The 24,144-nt window shown below is 43.3% G+C and overlaps 2 protein-coding genes across 2 annotated transcripts; both read right to left on the reverse strand.

The window, feature by feature from the left end:
• Positions 1–12,443: 12,443 nt before the first annotated feature.
• LOC6726542 lies at positions 12,444–13,714 on the reverse strand. Its single transcript, XM_016172296.3, has 2 exons — positions 13,529–13,714; positions 12,444–13,428 (listed from the first exon to the last, which is right to left on the reverse strand). The coding sequence occupies exon 2, from the start codon at positions 13,395–13,397 to the stop codon at positions 12,519–12,521; it is 879 nt and encodes a 292-aa protein (XP_016040199.1). The 5' UTR covers positions 13,398–13,428; positions 13,529–13,714; the 3' UTR covers positions 12,444–12,518.
• Positions 13,715–22,735: 9,021 nt separating this feature from the next.
• LOC6726544 lies at positions 22,736–23,798 on the reverse strand. Its single transcript, XM_002107463.3, has 2 exons — positions 23,452–23,798; positions 22,736–23,195 (listed from the first exon to the last, which is right to left on the reverse strand). Exons 1-2 carry the CDS (start codon positions 23,516–23,518, stop codon positions 22,915–22,917), a joined length of 348 nt encoding a protein of 115 aa, XP_002107499.1. The 5' UTR covers positions 23,519–23,798; the 3' UTR covers positions 22,736–22,914.
• Positions 23,799–24,144: the final 346 nt, after the last annotated feature.

The raw sequence follows: 24,144 nt of genomic DNA on the forward strand, positions 1-24,144 counted from the left end.
CTAAAGGATCAATTATCTTCTATGTTCTGGAATAAGATCCTTTACTAAATGATTTCGCTTCAACATATCTAAGATATCTTTACCCACTGAGCTTAAGTATCCTTCAGATGTAAATGCTCTCCCTAGCTAAATAAATTAGATAAAATCTACAATTACAACACGAGTTTCAACCACTGTGCAGCAGATCCTTTGTTTCACCTTCGCTCCTCTAAAATTTCACACTTTCCGGCGGCACATGTGTGCACAGTCTCCTTCGGCGGCTTTGTGTTGTTTAATTAATTATGTAAACATAACTCTGGCCGAACCCTTTTCCAACCCCCAACCCCCTCCACCCGTGAGTTCCGATTTTCGTAGAACCCTTTGACACGTTTCTCACCCGACTCGTCGCGCGCATTTATGGAAATTAATTTGCGAAACTCAAATTGAAATTGAAACTGAAACCGTAAATGCAAATGGAAATGCTGTCCTTGCTCAATTGATAAATTAAGAGATTAACGGTCGGCCGCCGTAACCAAAAAAGAACTACAGCTCACAAAAAAGGGGTGAGTTAAAAAGTTCGGGTAATGCTAAACGGGCGTTACGAATCGCTGTGTGTTTAGACTCCTTTTTTGTTTGGGTTTCGGAAAATCTTTTCAAAGGATTTCCCCGAAGGCTAAGACAAGTTACCAGTTATGAGAGCACAAAACGCTTTTATGATGGCCCATAAATGCAGCGGCCAGACGACAACCGCGATCCGGAATGGGAATAGGAATCGGGATAGGAATCGGCATAGGAATAGGAATAGGTATTGGGATAGGTTTTGAGTCTCGGGCATGGGCTTTGTTCTGGGCACTTTTGGGTTGAGGCATGCCCGATATTTGTATAACATTGCGACAATAAAGGGCCTCGAAGGACGGTGCTATTTGCATAGATATAAAAACAAAGGATCTGGCCGAAGTTAACCCAAAAACCGGGGAAAGGAAGTGAAAGGCGGCGGCGAAAGTAGAGCAAACAGAAGGGCAAAAGCGAAAAGGTATCATCGGCAAGGCATCATTTCCGCGGAAAACTCTCTCATTAAACCGAACCCACTCGCAATTTGGACGGCGGAGTGCGCATAACTCCAGTTTTCCGGGAACTCGCAGCGGGTGAAACGGGGCATTCAATATGGTATTTCGAAATTGCATCATAAAACCGGACAGAATATGCAACATTGCATTTATGCAAATCACCCGCACAGCGCTGACCTTGAGGAAAATGCCCCGGAAAACTGGTCAACTCGAGCGAAAGGAGGAAAAGGAGGCAAAGGGAGAAGCGAAAGGTGAAAGGCGATGGCAAAGGCAACAGCAACAGCGAAGGAGAGAGTCTATTAGCCAAGAAGGGGACGACAAATCACGCGGCTGCTTGGGATGATTATGCAATATGTTGCATGATTTATGCTCGCTGCGATTTTCACCCTTTCATCCTTTCGCCCTGCAGTTTTCCCGGCGACAAATATTAACTTCAATAAATTTGACGCACAAAGGCCAAATTATGAGGCGCGCACACAAAAAGGGGTTCCGAAAACACGGCCAACCCCTAAGCAGTTTTTTGTACCCTTTTTTGCACCAGGGGGGTGAGGCGTTCGCTCAATTGCATTGTCATGTTCACAAGTTGTCCAACACAGGGTGTTGATGTTGTAATGAAAAATTAAGCATTATAATGGAATCTGCAATTTGCGCGACAGGCGAGGCGATAGGTACAAAGTCCGCAGGCTAAAGAGCTGACTCGAAATGGAGCCGATCGGATCGGAAACCAGATCCCGAGCGGTTGTGACAGCCCAGCTAATTGAGGTCCCAGCACACGGAACATGAGCACGGGAACACTCCCTTCACATGGCTCACAAAGAGGTCCGAAGATGCCGCGATACTCCTTGGAAATATCATGTCATTGGATGAGACAAAAGGTCTGATCGAACCACCTTTTCTATTCAGAGAATCATGTGGAAACTGCAGTTCTTGTCAATTCTACTTATAATCTTCAAGTTCAGGTTCAATCTTAACTATAAACATAGTTAAGCAAATAATCGACGCCAGTGTGAGCTACTTACTATTAATTAACAAATCATTTTTTTAAAGGAATTCGTTAATAAAACCAATGGAAATATTTTCCGTTTACCGTTCAACCACCACCGAATCTTGGAATAATCCCAGCCGAATTTGCCGAAGAATTTCTGAAATTCCTTTGCCGCATCAATTTGCATTTCCGTGGGATCAAATGCAGAGGCGGGGCAGTCGGGGGTTAAGGTTTAGGCAAAGGTCTGGCAAAGGGAATGGCAAATGTTCTAAATTGCAATTTTTCCACAAGCCCACACAAAAGGGAGCAGATCACGTGCTAAGTGAAGGGATTTGCCAACAAAAACGTGAAAAGCTTAAACAGGAATCCAAAAGGGCTAAATAAAAAATGCGAAAAACAAAATAAACACACTGGCGCTGCCGAAACAACAATATTTCTCTTATTTTGCCGATGCTCGCTCGCTATTTATTTATTTTAGACAGACACGCGAGCGAGTTTATTTTTTATGGTTTCCAAATGATTTTTAACCCCACCCCGACCCAGCACGTCCCCTCGCCCCCTTCGTCGCCATCGTCCTCTTAACCCGCCACTGCCGGAAGCGGATGCAAATTGCATGCGTCACGTGACAGCCAGACGGACGGATAGCGGACGCATGCCGGGCATTAAGCTTTTAGCGCCGATTTCCACTCATCCCCAGCACGGCGACGACTACGGCAGTCCGATTCTACGGGGATATATCCCGGTGCAGTCCCGATTCCAATCCCAATCCTAGTCCCATTTCAAATCCCAGCCGATCCCCAGGTCGTATTCTCGTATTCCATCAAATGGCAAACACGCTGGCGTTTTAGTATTGATTATGCAGTTTGTTGCTGCAAATCTCGGCAGCAGCAAAAAACTGACACAGCAGCAGCACCAACTGCACATCAGCCACACACGCCGAGAAAAATTGGGTCACGGACCCAAATCACGTTTGTGAATCACCTAATCATGTTTGAATAATTGTCGCGCATTGCATCAGAACTCCTTGATTCGAAAGTGCAGTTTATGCATGGTTGCATTGTATAGGAAATACCTCTATCAGGAATAAACGGTTATTAAAACTGAAATTAAACCATTTTTGTGCGATCTATAACAGCATGTATGAGATTTCTTCTTGACGTAAGTAAGGTAAATGCATAATTGCAGTCAACATTTACTTATACCATTTATATGTTAAAACACCCATGCCGCTTCTCGCAGTGTAGCAACAGCATCTGCCATAGCCAGTCAGCCGGGGAACGGCTTCAAACTCAATAAATCTAAATTGCGCACAAAAATAATTGAATCACTAAACCGTGCACCGAATCACGGCGAGCAAAAAATAAAATAAAATCGGCAAACTTTCTGTTCTGTTATCCACACATCTATCCATATACATATGTATGTATAAATTCGCAGGTCCTTTTTTTGTTGCTCCTGTGGATTTATATGTGCAGATTTTGGGGCAGATTTTCCACACGTCGATGCGCTACTTGATGCTCCTTGATTGGGGCTTATTGACACGACAGGATCAGAGATAAAGCGGCAGACACGGATACGGATGCATAAAGGACGATTCCGGAGGACAACTAGGCACTAGGCATATGAAATGAACTTATAATTTAAACAATATATCATCAAGTAAACAGCTGCAGGATAAACTAAGAGGCAAAAATACTTCAAAAGAAACACCATGTCAGCTTGAGTTATTGAAAATAAGAACTAGGAGGATAAGTACATATGATGCTGATTTGCTTTTGAGAACTATTTTCTGTGGTTTTTAGACTGGTTGCGTGCTTGTAGGGTATTCGAGGTGGTCAAGCAAGCCGAACCGAACTGGACAAACTATCGCAAACATAGTTGCGAATCGGTTTTGGGGTTTTTGTTCACTTATTTGGAGCGGCGCTTGCAGTCCATATGGAATGCATAGATTGCTTCATTACAAATTCAAAACATAAAGCTGTCAGGAAGGAAGGAGGACATTTGTATGTCCCGGCAATCCGTTCATTGTTCGATTCTGTTCGATTCCGATTCGGGGAGTGTCACTGGGCGATTTACCACTAAGTCCGCCGATGCCAAATTGAAATTGAAACACATCGCGCAACATTTTCATTTTCATTTTCACTTCGGTTTCAAATTGTTTGTCTAAAACCTTAAAAAAAGGACCGATGGAAAACAAAAGGCCGAGGCGCGAAATGCACAAAATCAAATGGCAAACAGAAAGCTCTCTGAGACCTCAACCCCAAAACAAGGCGAAATAATACAAATCTAGAGACTTGCAGGCGGATTCACCTCAACCGGAACAAAAGTGCGGGCATAATTTGCATCTCGCGGCGGCATCGAAAGGAGTAAATAAATAAATAAATCCTGCTTAATGTCACAATCAATCCGAGAGGACGAGATCTGCAATCCGAACCCCTATTAGTGCGCATTTAGCTGTTCATTTGAAAGTTTTACTTTTGCGCGCCGGACCGTTAAATCGGGCACAACAAACAGGGGCATCGATATAGCGCTCGAATCAGAGCGCAGGACTCGAAGGATTCGCAGGACGAAGGACCTCAGCTGCCGCCCCTCGAGCGCAATGACATGTATAATTTTAATCCAGCTGTAACATAAGTTTTTGATTTGACAAATCCTCGAACAATACGAAACTATTTGACAGAAATTGAACTCCCGAAGGCCACGAGGGTGGCATTCGGATTTGCATGTGCCAAGCGATTACACTGCGAGAAAGCGCAGAGGAGGAGCTCGAACTTAGTAGGAATTTTAAAAATATATACGGAATACTTTTTTGGTAAAGTCAGACTTACCTGCTTAACATTACATAGATGTGCTCCACAAATATCCCATTTTCAAATGTTACAAGGAGTTTAAAGAAAGTAGAAAGATTTCACCTAATGGGTTAGGACATCGCGTCGAAACTAATTGTTTTAACTACTTTCTGGCTCAAGTCCACTCCTCTTTTATTGCCGTGTACGCAAATATCCGGCCAGCCTCAAAGGGTGTCTCTGTGGCTCTGTAAAAAAGCGAAAAATAGAAGAATAAACTTGAAAAGGGGATGCATCATAAATATCTCAACATTAACATTAATTGCACTCGATGTCCTCTTGTGTGGGCCCACACGAGAGGTCCTGCATCCTGAGAAATCGAACAAATGCTTCTCCCCTTCAGTTCGCCAATGTAAACCAACGAATAAACCTACACATACAGCTGTGTTCAAAAAAATAGCAGTGCGATGGAAACTAATAAACACAAATGTATTTCTCCATGTCCCTTTTTGGAATCCACTTTTTTTTCCACTTATTTTTGTAAAATGGAATGTATAGATATAGAAAAAAAGAAAATCCCGTCAGTTTTTCATGTTATCCTTTTTTTATTTAAATTCTTGAGCAAATTCACCACTTTTAGGCTGTTCATAAAAATAGCAGTCTCTGGTTTCGTCCATCGTAAAGTCTCGAAATGATCAATATTTTCTAAAAAGTGAGTTTGGTTAAGTTAATTCGTAAATTTTAAAGGGCAATAAATTAAAAAAAAAATTTTAAAAATTTTATTTTAGTGGGTAGAGGACACCACTGCTCCCAGGAGACAAGAATGTTAATTTTTAAGCTTAGAAAGGAAGGAAAAACATATAAGGACATTCAAAAAACCCTTGAATGTTCTGCCAAAATGGTATCCAATGCCATTAAATATGAATGGAAGCCCGAAAACCGTGGTACCATACGTAAAACCACAGATATAGAGGATCGGCGCATAGTTCGTTACAGCAAAGTCTATCCTTTTGCATCCTTTGGGGACATAAAGTCTGAGCTGAACTTGGGAATAAGCAACGTTACTATTCAGAGATGACTACTGAATCATAATTTATGTGAGAGGAGTCCACAAAAGGATCCCCTACTTAGCCCTAGGCATATTAAGGCAAGGTTAAGCTTCCCTAAAACCTACCTAATCTGGCCAGTCTCCAAATGGCGTAATATCCTTTGGACTGATGGGTCAAAAATAGTTCTATTTGGTGGAACTGGTTTACTGCAGTATATCTGATGACCTACAAACACGGAGTACCACCCAAAACACCCACTGATGACTTTCAATCATGGTGGACCTAAAATCCTGGTATGGGCTTGTTTTTTTTACAATGGTATGAGTCCATAACATATGATTTATGGTATTATAGACCAAAACGCATATGCAAATATACTTAGTGATGTCTTACTGTCATATTCTGAATATAATATGTCCTTAAAATGGACATTCCAACAGGATAATGATACGAAACGCAGAAGCAAATCGGCTAAGAATAGGTTCAGCCAGAATAGAATAGATGCAATGCCGTGGCCAGCATCATCTTCCGATTTAAACCCGATTCAAAACCTGTGGGGGGACATTAAACAATATGTGTCGAAGAAATTCCCGACGTCTAAGGCTCAGATTTGGCAAGTTGTGCAGGATGCAAGGTCAAAAATACCCCCCTAACGTTGCCAGGACCTGGTGGACTCCATGTCGCGTGGGTGTAAGGCTGTGCTGGCTAACAAAGGCTATCCAACCAAGTATTAGGCCCTAATTAACACATTAAAAAGAAAAACTAAGTTCGTTCTAAGTCAAGTTGATTTTTTTTTACTATTTTTTCATAGCACTGCTATTTTAGTGAACACCTGAATTTCTGCCTATTATGTTGTTTTAATCTATATTTTCGAAACTGTTGAAGAAATAAAAGTGAAACATTTGCTAAATTGTTTGAAATTAAATACCTAACGATATTATAAAAAAAATTTGACCATTAAAATTGTAAATCATAGGAATTTTTTAACTTAAACTCGCAGGTCCCAAGCACTGCTATTTTTTTGAACACAGCTGTATACCCATTTTTTGGATGCTTGGGGTGGCCACAATGGTTTGCAACTTGCTGGTTTGCTTTTGCCGCTTTTGATGCGAGTCTGTCTCTCTTTCGGATTTCAATAATGAAGCGGGCTTGTGGGTGGTTGGTAATGCGGAATGGCAGCGGAGGAAATCAAAGGTCCGGTGGGTGGGGCAATTTAAGAGGAGGCAGCTGCACCACTTGCCCCGGGGTTGAATTGGCCCACCCCCGCGTCCATTTGCCCTTGCCCGAGTCCGAAAAACTAATAAGTTGGCGCATTAATTGGCTTACAAGGCATTCCCCGCATTTTTGGCCAACGTTGCCCTGACTCCTGACCAAAAAACCGGGAAACCGGAAGGAGGACGCACGGAGTGGGGGACTTTAAATGGTATGGTTTGTCAGGTTGCTTGGATGAGTCACTTTGTGCATATATATAGTAAGAGTATATCCCCTCGCTGGGATTGATCCTCTTAGCCCATTGAATGTGTGAAATGAGGATCCTTTGTCCCGTCTTAAGGCTCTTAAATCTGGCGAAAATGTCCTGGCGAATCCTAAGGAGCTGGGAAAATTAGATTTGCCCTGGGCTACAAGCATAATTCAATTTATGTAAGCCGCCTGCCTTTTTCCATATTTCCTTTTGGCACACCATTTACTGAGAGGAAACCGCGACAGGAAGCCAACGAAAAAATAAAAAAAAACCTGGCAAAAGGACCTTGACTTAAGTGACTTTTGGTGCTGCCATGAACTGCAGTCAATCATTTATCAAACTCGCGTCCGAATTCAAATTAAAGCGCAATTGCCGATTTTTTCGGCCGGCAGAGGTGCCTGTCATTAACAATGGGCTCTGACAAGTGAGTAACAACAACAAGGTCCACCCTAACCACCCCGGAACGGCGTTATCCTTCGCCTCATTTGAGTGACATATGCATTTTGCCATCCCCCTGCCGTCCTTCCGCTCTTCAGCTTTTTTTTAATGAGTTCAACGTGTGTTTTTGTTTGGGCCAGGATATACAGCTATGGTTCAAATGCTAGGAGATTTGCATAATGACATCGAGAGAATAACGCTGCCGCTTACAATATCTCATCATAGGAGTTAAAATCTTATAAAATAGTGGGTTATATAGTTTGAACTGCTTTAAATGTGGTTTTGCATAAACCTTTCCAATCGCACTCTCGTGTAAGTTTCACCTCTAATTTCTTCGAGGCTAAAAATTTTTTCTACTAGCGTTACTATTGTTATTCCCGCTGCTGTGGGAGCACCCACCGCAGGTCCTTTGTTGATGTTTTGGGCTCTTGGCTTTCTTCTCCGCTTTATTATTCGTTTTTGATGCCCGGTTTCGGTTTTATTTTTTAATATTTGCGGTTGTCGCTGTTGTTAAGCCATCGAGGCATCAACTTGAGTTCAATTAAAATCCACATCAAACAATGGCCAGGCACGTAGAAACTACTTCAGGAATCGCCCGACAATTGGGGGTGGTTGCGCGATATATATAGACATGCAGGACTCGTGTCCTGGCTTAAGTCCCATTCTGCCCTCTCCTTCGGTGAGAAGAACACGTGTCCACGCAAAACTTGTTGCCCTACAAGTCGTCGAGTTCGGCTTTCAGTTTTTGGTTTTCGGTATTTGGTTCCTTTATTGCAGGACTCATTTATCCATATGACGCGATTCGCACGCGAATGCCCGAAAAGTGATTGCCCTTAAGTTCAAAATCATGTCCTTTCGAAATGCCCTCGAAAAGCGGTCGAAAGCTCCGCCGCCTTGGAAATCCCCGTGCGTGCTGATTAACCCAATAACCCATCCACATGTGGGTGGTTGCTTTTGGGTGGTGCACATGCGGTTATTGCGGCGTGCGCGTGGGTTAAGCCTACGCAGTGTTAAAGCGAGTAGGGTGTGGGGTTAAGTGGACTTCAGATCGCGAAGGATTTGATTTTGATAAGGAAAACAAGTGGGGGAAAGGAAAATCATGTCTTTGAAGTAAGTGGCTGGAAAAAGAAGCCCGAAGGAGTGATCTAAAGACACAATATTGTAAGCTATCGAAATCGAAATGATCGAAAATATCGAAATTAATATCACAGTTTAAACAAATTAAATTAAGAGTTTAGCACGTATCTTAGTAGCTTGAATTAATTGGAAGGAATCCCAAATGAAACATTTCCCCATAGCATTTGTGGAACAAACAAGATGGTAGCCCTCACAGCTTTTGAGGCCATCAAAGAGCTGCGCAGTGTGATCTAATTAAATGGGCATTGGTTACGCCCCGTCCGCGAAGCATTCAGTACGGCCCCTTGTCGCCCACCACCGAAACCAGCGAAACCTGATGACAATATTATTGTTAAATTGCAAAGCGCACAAATCAAATTAACAACGCGTCCTGCACCGCAGAAAAATGGTTGGCGATGTCGTTGGCAACCACAGTGGCGCAGGCGTATCCTGCAGGCCATCCCCGCAAAGCCCAAAAAGCAAAGGGCCACAAAGGATACCCACCCGACCGAATAGATCCCGTATCCCAAAAACAGCCACCCAGTCAAACAGTCAAAAAGAAGCGGTCCCCAACCACCAAGCCACCCAGCCCACAAGGCCACACCACCCATCCTCCACCCAACCACCCATCCACCAGCTGTGACCCGACGGCGTTAATGACGCACAAGTGTGACACTTTTCTCTTTAGGCACAGTGGTTCAACAAAGCTCTAAGTGGTGGGTCCAGAAATAGCCACTATACATATATTAACTATATATAAGCTATGTTAATATGAATTTGCTAAGGGTAAGATAACGAAATAAAAAATAATAAATTATGCAAAAATGAAGTAACCATTTTGTTTTGTTTTTTTGTCATTTTGCCGCATTCACAAGTATTTTTGGATACTTGCACGAAAGGATTTAAAATACAATAATCTAGGAAAGTAACGAATAGATGAATTGGGTCGGTATGGTCCCACTGCCTGATGGCGCAAAGCAAAGGCGAATTTGACGTTTCTCGCAGTGTATAACAACAGAAACGAGAACAAGGAACAGCATGAATAAATGAAAGCAGAAAATCAGTTGATTTTAATATGAAATTTCACGCCACCGCTCTCTGCTTTTTACGCTCGCAGAAAAAAAAGGGAAAACGCAGTTTAATTGAAAATTATCGCAACATGGTTGTCACGCAATTATTTCGCGTTATCGCCAAACCGAAAAAAAGGCGAATCGAAGGGTGGAAGGATGGGTGGAGAAATAGCTGCTGAGATATCATTTATATCCCGGGCGTTGCGAATTTTCCAAAACAAGTGCGGAGGGGAAACCCACCACCAGCACCACCGAAACCACCGAACCACTGTAGGCCACCTGTGTCACACGCACAATGTATCTCTTCCCGGTTGAAGATACATTTGTATCTTTTGCGTTGCCATGGCGTGAAATTTTAATTGCCCAAAAATCAGGAGACTTGCAATCAAAAAGTATTTTTGCGGGGTCGAATAGATCAAAAAGGTCAAGCTGTCGATTGGCATTGGGTCAACATTTTCACTGCGCAAGACTTAAAAGCAATGGATGGAGTTTGATAACACACATGCAGAGAACCTAATTCAATTGCAGTGCACAGTTTTATTATTACAATATGTATATAAGACCTTATGAATATACTCCAAGCCAAAAAAAAACCTTCTCTAAAAATTCTAACACATTTATGCTGCTAGTCAATTAAGTTTTAAAATATATGATTTTTCGTAAGGATTTTCTCACTGAAAATTGGTGTTTGAACTTTGAGCCAATCCTTATTGCTCTATTAAAATTAAAAAGAGGCAAACAAGTCAATTGACCAAGTCAGAAACGAGTTGAGGCCTTCAAACAAAGACAGGATCAACCCTAATCCCCGCTGCAGCCAACTAATTGACTTATTGAGGGCCTCATTAACCCAGGCCAACCTGTACTGGTCCCGCTCCATGCTGGTACACAACCGACTTTCTAAAAAAAAAGGGAAACGCTAAACGATGAATAGAACTCAGAACCAGGGGCACATTAATCAATTCCAATCAAACAATGAGCGATTCAGTTGAACTCGAAATGTTTTCCGTAAACAATAAGGATCTGGCCATCAATGAAAGTGAACAGGTTGGGAACTGAGAACTGGCAACTGAGAAATGGGGTATAAAAACCGAGAAATGAGAATTAAGAACTGAGAATCGAGAATGGAGAACTGAGAAATCGCTTAGGACAATGCAGAGGAAATGGTCAGGATCATGGGGTGTGTGTTGTTGGCTCAATCAATGCCAGCCAAACAAGTGTTATGAATGATATGATGTTTTCATTTGTCCCCGCGTTTTTTCTTTTTATTTGATTTCTCTTTTTGGGAAACCGAACCCCAACAAACCGCACAAAGCCGAGAGTGAAAAATCCCCGATAATAGTTAGGGTTTCACTTTCAGGGATCTCGCCAGACGAACTGGCACCGTCAACAACCGCAGCCGGTATATACGGTCTAAATGTGACATGATTTATGAGGATCCACTGTACTCCGCAGCCCCCCATTGTCCAGACCACGGATTTGTGTAAGAAATGCTGAAAAATGTTTCAATAAACTGTCGCAGGTTGCAGGCTGCTCAATGGGAGGTCGTCCCATTCTCTAGGAGCTCCCATCTTACCAAATTCTTTCTAATAACCGGTTGTGGAGATACTACAGTCCAGAGACATTAACAACTTAATTGACCAACAGAATTATGTCGGATACATACCAAATACGTACATAAATTGAAAACTGGCGAGCACTCATTTGCTATAATATTTATGAAACAAGTTTTATATTCCAAGATACTTCTAGTTAAAAAGACACAAAATAAAAACATTTTCTTATATGTACATGTTTTTGTTCTACAAGATTCCCAAAGCCAGAAGTCAATTCTCCAGACCTCCTCCCCATTTTGTTCCCACAGTCCTTTCTCCAGATTTTTTCCGGGCGTGACTCTGAGGGGGAAACAAACAACAAATAAGAAACAGACGGGGAAAAGTGGCAAATTTTCGAACAAATTTAATTTCCGGCCTTGGGTCAGCTAGATTGGCAAACATCATTTATCATCTTGGGTCAATGGAGCAGGTACAGATGGAACAGCCACAGACAGGGGAGAAAATCCTCAATAGTAGATACCGCTTTTGGCTACCATATCTTTGTATTGGCTGTTGTCCAAGTTAATTAAACCATTAAACGAGCCACCAATGGGTAAAAACATTTAAATCTATTTGAAAAATTATAGTTAAGAAAAGAAAAAAAACCATTCTCGGTGAGCTACGATCTTTATGTAAAATTTTCCCAGAATTCCACCAAAAGCCAAAAAAGGATAGGGCTGTAAAAAAGGATTTTAGAGGACGCAAAAAAGAGTGAGAGTGCCGGCCGCCGCGTGTGGGAAGCGTGTGTTGTCCGGCCAGGTAAGTCGTCCTTGACTTCTGGGCATTGCATAAAATTTGCTAAGCGGTGGCCAGGTAGTGCTGGCTGCAGATGACTCAACTGAATGCAACCCGCAGAAACCTCAGATGGTTACTGGGAAAGGGAAACACGGCATAGAGCGTTTTGTTTTTAGCCTTTTGTATTTATTTTAGCGATCCCAGCTCGAGGGTTTTGGTTTCATTTACTGGCAATTTAGTTATTCGTCGGAATCGCTGGGCGTGTAGGTTTTGGTTGAGGACTTGGGCTTGCGGCCCTTCCTCACCACCTTGGAGGTGGCATGGGCCTGGGCCCGGGGCTCAGGGTGATAGGGAGGCACCTCTTGCTTGGAGTCCTCCTGGGGAATCTCCTCGCCATGGCCATCGATGAATCCCGAATGGCCCGTCTTGCGCTGGGGCGCTTGAGTGACAATCCGTTTGCCCTCGCCCGTCCAGTAAACTCCTTCGATTTCGCCCTCGCGAACGTGTTCGATGTTATCGTGGGCATCTTGAGGCTCCCGCGGCTGCCCGGACTCCCGGGGATCCTTAGCATCCGCCGTCTCCTCGCTCTCCAATTCACTGGTTTCTGGCTGCTCGAAATTACCAGACTTGCCATCATCCTGGCTGGCACTCATCCGCAGCCCCCGCACGTCGCTAAGCTCCTCGTCGGTGAGATCCTCCATGGAGATCTCCCGAGATCTGGGCACGTACGGCTGATCCTCCTCCTCGTCCTGTTGCTCCAGCTCATGAAAGTCCTGCTCCTGTCCCTCGCGAAGTTCCTGTTTTTCCTGCAGGGTCTCTCGCAACTCCTTCAGCTGCATGGCCAATCGCTTACGAAACTCTGCGTCCTCGTCCGCATTAAAGTGCAGGCTGTGATCACCGGCCAACAGCGGTAAGAATCTGGGCGGGACAGGCCGACCGCCCAGAAGACTCAATCGGCCATGGAGCAAGCGACCCAGCAGATCCAGACAGCAGTTTTTGGGCGTAGGAGCTGCCTCCATCAGCTGCTCCACGTGCAGGCTCTTGTGGTGTGTGGACTTAAGGTAGTTAAGCAGGACCAGTGTCCTGGAACAGCTACTCTTGAAAATCGAACGTTGCATTGTAACGCAGTGAGTCCGTACGCCGTTAAATCTGTGTGGAATATATATTTTTTTTTATTTTGAAATGTTTTTTGTTTGGTTTTACATGTAATATGTTATTATATTATGTATGTTTCGCGGCCAGTTTTTACCTAATATATATTTTATATCTTCAAACAAAAAACGAACGAAAAGAAAGAGCGGAACGAAAAGTTATTTTCAACGATAAATTTTATATGAAAATTTTGTGGTCTTGACTTTGTTCGAAATTTTAAACTATTGAGCTCAAATATATTTTTTTGGTCTTGTCGAGTCGGAGTTCGGATAACGACTGGGGATCTGGGTGTAGTGTTGTAGGCCCCAAATGTTTGGGCAGCTGACTTTTAAGGCAGCACCTACTGGAATGCCCCGCCTGCTGCTTTTCCGTAATCCCATAAAACAATTGACTTTCTAACCGTTTTCGCAAATAATAATAAAAACGGCATAAAAAGGGAGGAAAACCGGGTATTTTCGGTGGAAAAAAACGGGCATTAAAGTGCAGGACGAAAAAGGATTTGCTGGGGTTAGAATTCGCGCGAAATTGCATCTTTTATGGTGCATGGCCAGCGTTAGGGTTACGTGCTATATAATAACCCTAGCCCTAAAACGACTACCTGCCACGCCCCCCGCCCATGGCTAATTATGTCATTTGGCGTAAGTCAAGGCTGCAAAGTCAATTGCGGAAAATGGGTAAAAATCTGACACAAACGAGCAGAAAAAGCCATAAAAATGGTTGGGTAAAAAATCCATATATGGTTAGGGGTTAAGGGGTTGGCGGTCTGCAACTGAAATTGTCGTCTGAAAATGATAGATCATATTGAAAGAATCACTGAACCTAAGCAGCAGATTCACAGCTGGATATACATGTTAAAAAGTATGAAAAGAGTGGTGAAAACTTGTTAATAAAACAGGTTGTCGGAAAAGTAGATGTAATATCCATTTTGATTCGCCTCCTTCTCACTTTTGGGGCTCATAGAAACACACAGAAAAATGTATTTCCAAGCCGACCTATAACCTATAACCCCTGTTTGCCCATTTCCCCGCCAACATGTTGTCGTCATTGTCCAGGACAATTTGCCTGCAATATTGCGTTGACAGCCACGAGAAATAATAGCCGAACAATTTATACAATTTATGAGTTTGTGTGCCACATCGGCGGCGGAGGGGTAAAGTAAAGGGGTGCTTTGGGCCTTGGTAAGGGTTACCAAAAAAATGTGTGTAGCATACTTAAGCGGGCGGCGGTGGGTGGTGCTGGATCGAATGGCAGAATGGCGCAAAAAGAGCGAAATCACAGTCGAAAATCATAAATTCGGCATGTCTAATGACAATTTGCAGCTCCACATGAGGGGTAAAATAAAAGTTGAGAGACCGTTTTTATCGTTTTTGATTTTCTGATGCTGCGCCCTTTTATGTCAGCGCATAAAAGTCGTTTGTTGTTTGGTCCAAGGTTTTTAGGGCTCAGGAAAATGGGTTTTCATAACATGGCGACGCCATACACCGCCGACCAATTCGGAAGTAACGCATTTCCCTTGGCAAAGCCATTTCTAGAAGATCGCCAAAAAGTTTATATTGAAACAACATAAGTAACTAGTGCAAGCTACTAACAAAATGTGCAAGCGCAGAAGCAGAACAAATAAGAAATAAATTACAAATTTAATAAGAATCGTTAAAATATAAAATTCTGACTAATATTAATATTGAACCATCGAAACTTTTTTTTGAGAAGCGAAAAGAATCGCGAGGTTTTTAGCTGCGAATTAAATACTGTGAAGATACGTAGGCTTTTGAACGGTGGAGACCATTTAAAAGGAGCTTGTCGTAATACAATTATGGCTTAAAAATACCCTGAAATGGGTACTGGCAGCTGGCGGAGGTCCTTTTGGGACATTTATGAGGCCAACGGCTGGTCGATGCCAGACGCATCCGCAGTATAAATCAAACCCGTCCGAGGATCCCTCAAACATCCCATTGAGATCTTATTGTGGACTGGAACTGAGCTGAAACTGAACTGAAACTGCGACAGAAGCTGGCCTGGAGATGAGCCATCCATGTGGCCATAACTCATCCAGCGGAGTTGTTGGCCACCGAAAATGAAGCAATCAGAGCCGAGAAAATGGTAACAGCCCTGGGTAATTGTTGTTTGGCATTTGCTATTTGGCATTGGCCGATGATGTCACCGCACACGGAGAACGAGATGCCGGCATTGTCGTTTCCACTTCCTGGCCAGCCCATTGTCTCCTTCGAGATTTTACGATTGTTTACTGCTGCTTCTGTGCCCTGACTTTTGGCTTCCATCAAATGGCCAACAAAGCCCCCAGACCGAAACCTAAACAGAAACAGAAGCACATACCCATACCCATGCCCATGCCCATACCCATTCCCACTCCTATACCCAAACCAAAAACCGAACCGAACCCATTGTGGCCAAGGCACTTTGGGCCATTCAGCAGCTCGTGGGTGTTCCGATTTCCAGCCCCCTTCTTGGCTCATTTAAGTCCCGATAAATACGCATTTGATTTGGGTCCTGATGGGGGGACAACAGATAATAGAATTCGAATCGAATCGGTCCAGCTTATTAAATCAACCCTTTTCTGCCCGAGTCCCTTGTTTACCCAAACTATTAGCTGCAAGCTGGCGGGGATTTGCGGCCACTGGCCATTGAAACTTCGACCCGGGAGGAGGGTTCTGGAAAAAAAGTCAGCAAAAACAACACAAAAATTACGTAAACGTAGGAAAGGACCATACACTCTCTGTGTGTATATTTATGATACGTAACGTATTTTAGAGCGTTTAATTTAAAAAAGGCATCGTTGACCCCAGAACTAAACACAACTAAGATGGTCATTCGGGTGCATTTTTAAAATTAGATAACTCAGAAACTTGTTCAAATATAAGCTAACCACCTTGACATAAGCTAGCCGCAATTTCTTAGTTTGGCTTTTCAGATTTGCTTTGAATAAACACAATACCGCCTTTTAAATAATTATAATTTTATAAAAGTGACGCAGCTATGTAATTAACAAATATAGTGTCTCATGAGTCAGTGCAACTCTCGTCAAAAATTGGGGAATACCTTCTGGACAGAGTATCACTTGAAAGAGTGACATAAAAATAAGCATAAAACTAAATGTGCCACATTGAGGAACGGACAAGGAGTTGGACCCAAGGGGTTAAGGCCGGGTCAGTTTGAGGCGTTTAAGTTGATTTCGTTTTGAATGTTTATTTTATTGCGTGGAAAATGACGCCAACGTGGCCAAGAAATGGTGACTGCTCTCCGGCTGCTGTTTAGCTGTTTACCCCATTTTGACCATTTCGCCATTTTGGCCATGGCTAGGTGGACTTGGCTCCAGTCGCTTTTATGGCCGGCGATTGTATCGAGAATTTCGTACGCAATAAAATTCAAATATACTTGCGATAAAAATCAAATCTTGTTGGACATTCGAGGCCCCCATTCCACCGATTTGGCGACCCAATTGGGGGTATCCCATTGCGGCTGTTATGCGTTTCAATTTTCCCTTACTGCCGGCGATTCGGTTTTATTGGGTCTCCATCTGGGCGCAATCAGATTGAATTAACAGCGTATAAGATATTGGCAACGGAGTGTCACGGCTCGCAAAATCCCTACATAATCTCTATAGCCTGATCTTGAGAAATATTATTTATAATTATATCGGGCAGCCAAATGAATTGAAAGTAGATTACCTATATTGCGAAATCGGGTTTCAAATCCTATTGAGCGTTAACTAAAGGTTTTCATATTTAAAAATGACTTGAATTGCCTTAAATGTCTAAATAAAGATGTATTTTCGTATAATTAAAAAAAAGTTGAGGAATCAATTATCCCGGCTTGGTGACAACTTGAAAAGGACCGATGCTGTCCGAAAATTCCAGGAAAGTGACCAACTGCGGTTAGTGATAGGCAGGCCGTCAGTTCGGTTTCAGGTTGAGTTTTTTCTTCGATCGTTGTCGTTTTCGGTTTCTTGGTTTCGATTTCGATTTCGGCTGGACTCCGTCTCCGACTTGGAGGACGCAGATACTAATGAAGTGCTCGCTGGTCCTCCAGTGGTATCCGTATCTGTAGCTGGGCCCCCGGGGCGTTGTCGGATGCATTTGGCAAATAAAACACCTACCGACAAGCCCGATACGCCAGATATATGGCAGATAGGAGGAGGCCCAGCGTGCCGTCCACACAAAAGGACAACCGACAACCGACTCGACTGCAACTGCTGCCAAGGATTAAAAGGATGAGCAAGTTGGGCAGGATGGGCAGAATGGGCCCAAACAGTAGGAGCCCATGGAGAGGACCGTCTCGAGTGAGAGAACTGCAGCTCCGTATCGAGAACTGCAGGGCAATTAGAACATTATCAGGCGGCAATAATCGGCTCGTTTGCACCCAAGTGTCGTCCTGTCGTAATAATAAAAGGACCTCTCTCCATCTCGTGGGGCAGTGGTAAAAACAACAGGACATCTACAACTCGGGCTCAGTCGCAGTCTCCGCCTGTTTCTGTCTCTGTATCTGGTGCATTTCTGTTTTCTGTTTTCCATTTACCATTTTCCATTTTCAAAAACCCAGATAGGCAGGCGACAATGTCGGCGGCGACAGTCGGGCATCAAAGTCGATTATCACAATTTTCGGGATTTGCCTTAAATCACGCACCAGCAGTCGGAACAACTCAATTAAAATTCCTGGAATGTAGCGCAACTGCTCTTGTGTCCTTTTTCCAGGCGGTTTTGTGGTTTCTGATGTGCCCAGCTCCTGCTAATCCGTTAAATTAATGATAATGCGCGCAGCAAACTCGTAAATACCGAAGGGCCAGCCGTTGACCATTGTAGTGTCTGCTGCTGGCCAAAAGATCCCGAAAACCCCTTATCTTGGCCCTAAATTCCTTTCACACATGTGGGAATCTGGGGCATACCCCTGGGGCATTTAGGGGGCTTAGCTGAGTTGTTTGAGAAGCGCGGAGATGGGTCGTCTGCGCTGTGCTTACATATTTAAACATATTTTTTAAAGGGCACCTCACTAGAGAACGCACTCAAGTTCATATAATATCGGAGTTTGTTGTGTCCAAAAATGAGCTAGATTGAATGCTGGAAAGCACATTTAAAAGTATTTAAAGTTTCTTTCAAATGAGTGATTATAACGATGAAAAGTCTTAAAGAGCGGCTGATTTGGATCGTTTGTGGCTAATGAGCATGCGCAGAGATAAATCTTCTCCCTTGAATATTGACCATCATTTGACCCACTGATTTGAAGCAACCCTAGCGGCCATGTTTGACCAAAACTGGGGATGGATGGGATAATTTCTAGATTTGGGGATGCTGGGGTGCTAAGGGTTAATTTTCTGTACTCCTTATCCTTTGAATTCGAATTATTATTAGAAAAGAAGGTGGCATATGGACTTAACTTAAAACATGTAAAAAATTAGCTTAGCTTGGCTAAGTTAGCTTATTGTCTATTCCGTAAATTTTCCATAGTAAAAACAAGTATGTTAAATTCCTCTTTAAAGAAATATTTGGCCCAATCTCCGACTCTTAGTTGGCCTCAAGCAGACTCTCGTCCTGGCCAGAATAGTACGACATCCTGCTGACCGTGTTGTTTGTGTCCAAATCCCTACCTACCTCCACGTCCAAATCCCTACCCAAGCCAGAGTCCAGCTGGTGACGAAGGCAATTTGCATTTGAAGGGGTCGTGTTAGCCACTGGGCGACAGGCATTAAATAATTAACTCGCATTCAACATTTATAAGGACACGGGGATCGCGAGGAAGGGGATTTGCTGGGCTCAGACGATGTCAAGTAATCCCCAAAAGAAAACATTTAACATACGTAAGTGCCAATTGAATTAAAAACCAATAATATCAACCAAAAGTGACGAGCGGAAGAAGGGCAGGGGATTGTAAACGGAACATGTGTAGAGATATTTATTTAACAAACATTGAGAAAATAACAAGAACGAAACCAGAGGCACGCAGAAAAAACACACTGAGAGAAAATGATAAGCTCGATTAACTATGGAATGCGTGAGCACTTTTGAAATAACTGGTTTTAAATTTCAAAGAATAGAGTTTATATGGAATGATGAAGTTCTTTTTAACAATAATTTGTAACCTAATAACCCAATACCTATGCTTTATAAACGGAGACATAAAAAAGTTAGAGTGTAAATATTTTTGCCCTGCGAAACGAAAAAAGCGGGGAAAACCCATGAGTTTGGGGAAAAGGGTCTGGCGACAATCGAAATGCGAATGGAAAATCAAAGGTGAAAAGATGTGAAAAGCAAACGAAACGTGCACAGGGGGCATTTAACCGCCCGTCCATTTCCCTTTTCCCATTTCCCGCTTTTCCACCTTCCACTTACCACGGCCGCCTCCACCACCACCTCTTGCTCCACCTCCACCTGCTGCTCATGGGTAAGCCGCTGCTGAGGCACACATGACGTATTGGCAGGCGGTCCCTTGCCCCCATTTTTCCGCTTTTCCTGCTCGCATTCGCAACTCCGGGGCACTTGAAAGCCCGGGCATATCTTGATTGTTTGCATGTAAATCTGCACAAAATCCCTAAAGTACCCAAGTACCTGAAGTACCCAAAGGAAGACACAGAGTCCTCCCGATTTCCCCGCCACACCTATCCCCCTGGCCCCAGGACGATGATGTCCTTGGCACAGCGCATCGCATCGCATCGGATCGCAATCCCTGGCACAATTGAACCGAGTGGCGTCCTGCGAGGAGGTGGGTGAGCTGGGTTACCCGGGCGCTTATTCCAGGTGTGTTCGTCCTTTGTGACTGGTTCAAGGCGCTGCAGGTGTCTTCTGCATTGTTCACCGAGCTGAAGAAATATTTTCTGGCCACCCAGCGGAGTAGCTTGAAAAACCAATTTTTTGTAATACGAATAAATTTTAAAAGCGTCGCCTAACTGTATGATATAATTTAATGGTGTGGAATACTTTTAAAATATTTTTAATGTAAATATTGCACATATTATATTTTTATTTTCTTCGGTTGCAAAAATGCAATTAAACGCTAACGTTTTTGATTAAATTGATCAAATTATATAAACATGTGATCAACACAATAAAATTGATTAAGGTTTAAATAAATAAATTGTATGTCGAATTATAATTATTAAATTTAATTGTTATTAAAAGTGTGACTTTCTAGGGATAAATATAATTCGTAACTATATGAAGTAGCACCTTCGATTGGTCCTTTCAACCGACTTCTTAAGGACTCTCTCTGCGCCCTTCCTTTTCCCACATTGCGTGGCCAATTTTCCGATTTTCTACGATTTTCAACTGCTCGTTTTGCACCGTTCTTCAGGCAGAGCTTCCTCTTCTGCCCATTTTCCATTTCCGTGCATTTTTTGCCCCGTCGTACAACTACCTTTATGGCAGCCACGCCCACTGCATTTATTGGAATTTCACAATAAACTAGCGTGGAGCTGCAGAGTGCAGAAAAAAGAATGTTTGGCCAAAGCCAAACCATGGCATTTGTACAAGTTTTTGGTTTGGCCGGGTTCCCCTTTTCCCTTTTTTTTGCAGCAGTCCCTAAGGTCTTTTTTCCTTTTTTGTTTGTTTTTGTTTTTTGTTTTTTGTTTTGCGAAGGATGTAATTAAAAAAGGGCCAGTGCAACAGCATGGTGGCGCAGACAAAAAAGTGCTTGCGAGCTTGTAAACTTTGCAGCACACGACACTCGAAGTTGCGACAACAGTGCCCCCCCTCGGCACACCCATGGCATCCCTTTTTTTAGCCCCCTCTGGGTGCCAAATCGATGAGCTGCTCTAACGATATCCATAGCTCAAAGCCAAATCTCGGCACAAACAGGATATACATATGGCTCGGCAGTCAAAGTCAATCCTTCGCACAGGACCACCATTTCCGCCTCCCTACACAGATTTCCCAGCCATGTTGTCGATGGGGCCGCATCCGTTGCGACTTGGGTTTTGTAGTCAAGTCAGCTCCTGTTTTCCCTTTTGGCCACCTCTCTCGCACGATTTTTTTTATCGTGCCTTTGTTTCTTATCGAGAGAGAGTCGCTTTTTTCTGCGGCTATTTTCCCTGTGATATTGAGCCGGCTGGCACTCAAAGGAAAGCCAGTGCTGGTGCCTTCCCCCCGGACCATCCACCCGATTCCACCCATTTCCATCCAGTCGCCGCCTTGACGTATTCGGCTTAGTGTGATTTGTATGGATGAAAGGCGCCCGTGGAAAGTGTGTGTGTGTGTGGGGGGGCGGAGAGCTCGGGCTACGCTTGCATTGCGATTTCATGCTCAAAAGCGACTGGCCATCAAACGGAGCTGAAAGTGAAACGCTTAGTCCCCGTTCTGCCCATTTTCCCTATTTTCCCCACTTCCCATCGATACCCATCCCGGACTCAGATTCCGTTTTGAATGGCCGGCAACAGGAGATGGATGTGGCTCAGCCTGGGAGAAGGACTCGTCTCCTGAAGACAATAAGAAGAAAACGGCATTGGATTGCCATGCTCGGGAATGCTGCAACTGCATTCTTGCGTTAACAATTACTTCAGTACATATCTGAAAGTCTAACATTGTATCTAAAACAAAGTCCCCACTACGTAATTATATATAAAAACATTTTTGTCTTCTGTGTAGTGGTTTTGGCCATCCTCACGGGATTCATAATATCGTCTAAAGTATATGTTTTCATGCCCATTTCATTTGATCCCCCATCAACGCATATGCAACAGAAATATATGAATCTGGAAATACATATATTCATAAATAACTATATGGAGAATTATTAGTTGTACTATTTATAAATAATTATAGAGAAGAGCTTGAATACTCGTACTTTTCACATTCAGTTCCCTCTTACCTTAGAAAATTGACTCTGGATTTTCCTACTACCACGCCCACGAGACCTAGCTTAATCACTTTACATTTTCCACTTCCACCTGTATCTCATAAACGCTCAGTTTTTCCACCCGCCCCAAACGAATCTAGTGAGCAAGTCCCAGGAAAACGCAACATTCGTAGCCCATGTTGCACTCGCATCCGTTACATGACGGCTTGTGTGTTGCTGGTTGTCGGTTTCTGGTTGTTGGTTGTTTGGGCCTCGCTATGATTTTCCTTTTGGCCTAGACACACAATTCACCCATTTACAAAAATACACATGATGGGTATTCTGGTTTCATGATAAATATGAACTTAATGCACTAAAAGATATTATAAAGCTTGTGGAAAATATAACTACGTGCAGTCAGATTAAAATATTTGACTGGACGCCTTGTTACTACCACATATTTCACCAATTTTTTCTTTACTACTACTATGATACATTATATTCTCATTATCCATGAAATCGAAAATTATGTTTTCTTAGCCCATTTATATTTTTAAATTGCGATTTAACAGGAAGGGGAAGCGATTTATCGAACAGTTGACGGAGGAGTATCCTCTATTTTTGTTTTAACCGGAAAAGAATGCAACTTTCGAAATCATTTTCGATCACTTGGAAACGGGGCTGCGAGGTCTGGAGACTGGGTTCCTACTTATCAAACCGCCCCGAATGGAGGGCGTGGCGGGACACAAATGGCTTGGCCTTCGGTTTGCGCAACTCCACCTCGTTGGCCAGCTCCTTGTATTTGTCATTAATGTACTGGAGTCGAGAGCTGTTCACAGTATTGCGTCGACTTAGTGGATTGCGCAAGGGTGTGCGGGGGCGTGGCTCCGCTACGGGCTGCTCCTCCTTATCCTGTTCGACCTCCTCAACATTGGAAGGGGACTCTCCATTTTGGAGAAGAAACTGCGCCTTAATGCGTTGCGAATCTGTGAAAATGAAGAATATTTATGTTAGCATTAGCATAACAAGCCGAATTGGTCGATCCATGTCCGTCTAGTCTTTTAGTCCTAGAATTATCTGCTTTCAACAAGGCCCTCTTCATATTGCAGATAGTATATTAATAAGTCGAAACGGACCAAATATATCTTATATGTATATAATCTTGCTCTGCTTTAAGTTAGCTTATCATTCGCTGTTTGCTAGTCTATGATAAGCTTAAGCTACTAACTTAACTTAACTTACCATGGCACATCGATCGCAATATCTTTTGAGTCTGCAGAACAGATCGCATCTTGAAAGTGCCGAGCATCCTGTGAATTCGCAATCACTGCGAAAGGAGGTGATGCCTTTAAGTTGTGTGGAGAATGTATGGTTGGCTGGATGAACACGATTTCACTTGATTTTCTATTCCCCTGCCGGTAAGTTGCGAGCGTTCCGAATGCCGTAGTACTTTTTTCGATTTTTCCGGGGGGAGCGTGTAAAAAATGAGTTTGCCAGAAAGTAAAAAGTGCACGGGAAATGGAATGAAATGAAATGCCTGGCTGTGAGTGGAAAATCAGAGCCTCCTGCCCCCCAAAAATGCCCTGATGGCATCCATTTTCATTCGCCCACTTCGCTCCCGCTCTGCTTTGCCCCACCATTTTCCCATTTTCCGCCGCCCACCAGCGCTCCCTTTGCATGCATATTTATAGTTCCGCTTGTTGACAAATATCGCGCTCTGTTGACTGACGGAAAATTCATCGGCGGAGCGGGAAAGTCGGAAAAAAGACGGAAGCTGCACTGATTAGAAACATAGTGTGGTGTCCACGCTGAAAAACTGCTGGTGATGGCAGAAAAAAAGCACGCACACTGGCCGTGTGTCCAAAAAATGCACCGAAAAACCTTCGGAACCGACATGCCCACACCCTTTGATTACTTCCCATTTTGTTGGGGGAC

The sequence above is a fragment of the Drosophila simulans genome, chromosome X (assembly GCF_016746395.2).
Source record: "Drosophila simulans strain w501 chromosome X, Prin_Dsim_3.1, whole genome shotgun sequence".
Lineage (NCBI taxonomy): Eukaryota > Metazoa > Arthropoda > Insecta > Diptera > Drosophilidae > Drosophila > Drosophila simulans.

Excerpts from the sequence above, each read along its gene's own strand:
- LOC6726542 (XM_016172296.3), bottom strand. The coding sequence starts at position 13,397 with ATGCAACGTTCGATTTTCAAGAGTAGCTGTTCCAGGACACTGGTCCTG.
- LOC6726544 (XM_002107463.3), bottom strand. The coding sequence starts at position 23,518 with ATGCTCGGCACTTTCAAGATGCGATCTGTTCTGCAGACTCAAAAGATA. Across the intron at positions 23,196-23,451 it reads ATTGCGATCGATGTGCCATG|ATTCGCAACGCATTAAGGCG; the intron begins GTAAGTTAAGTT and ends TCATTTTCACAG.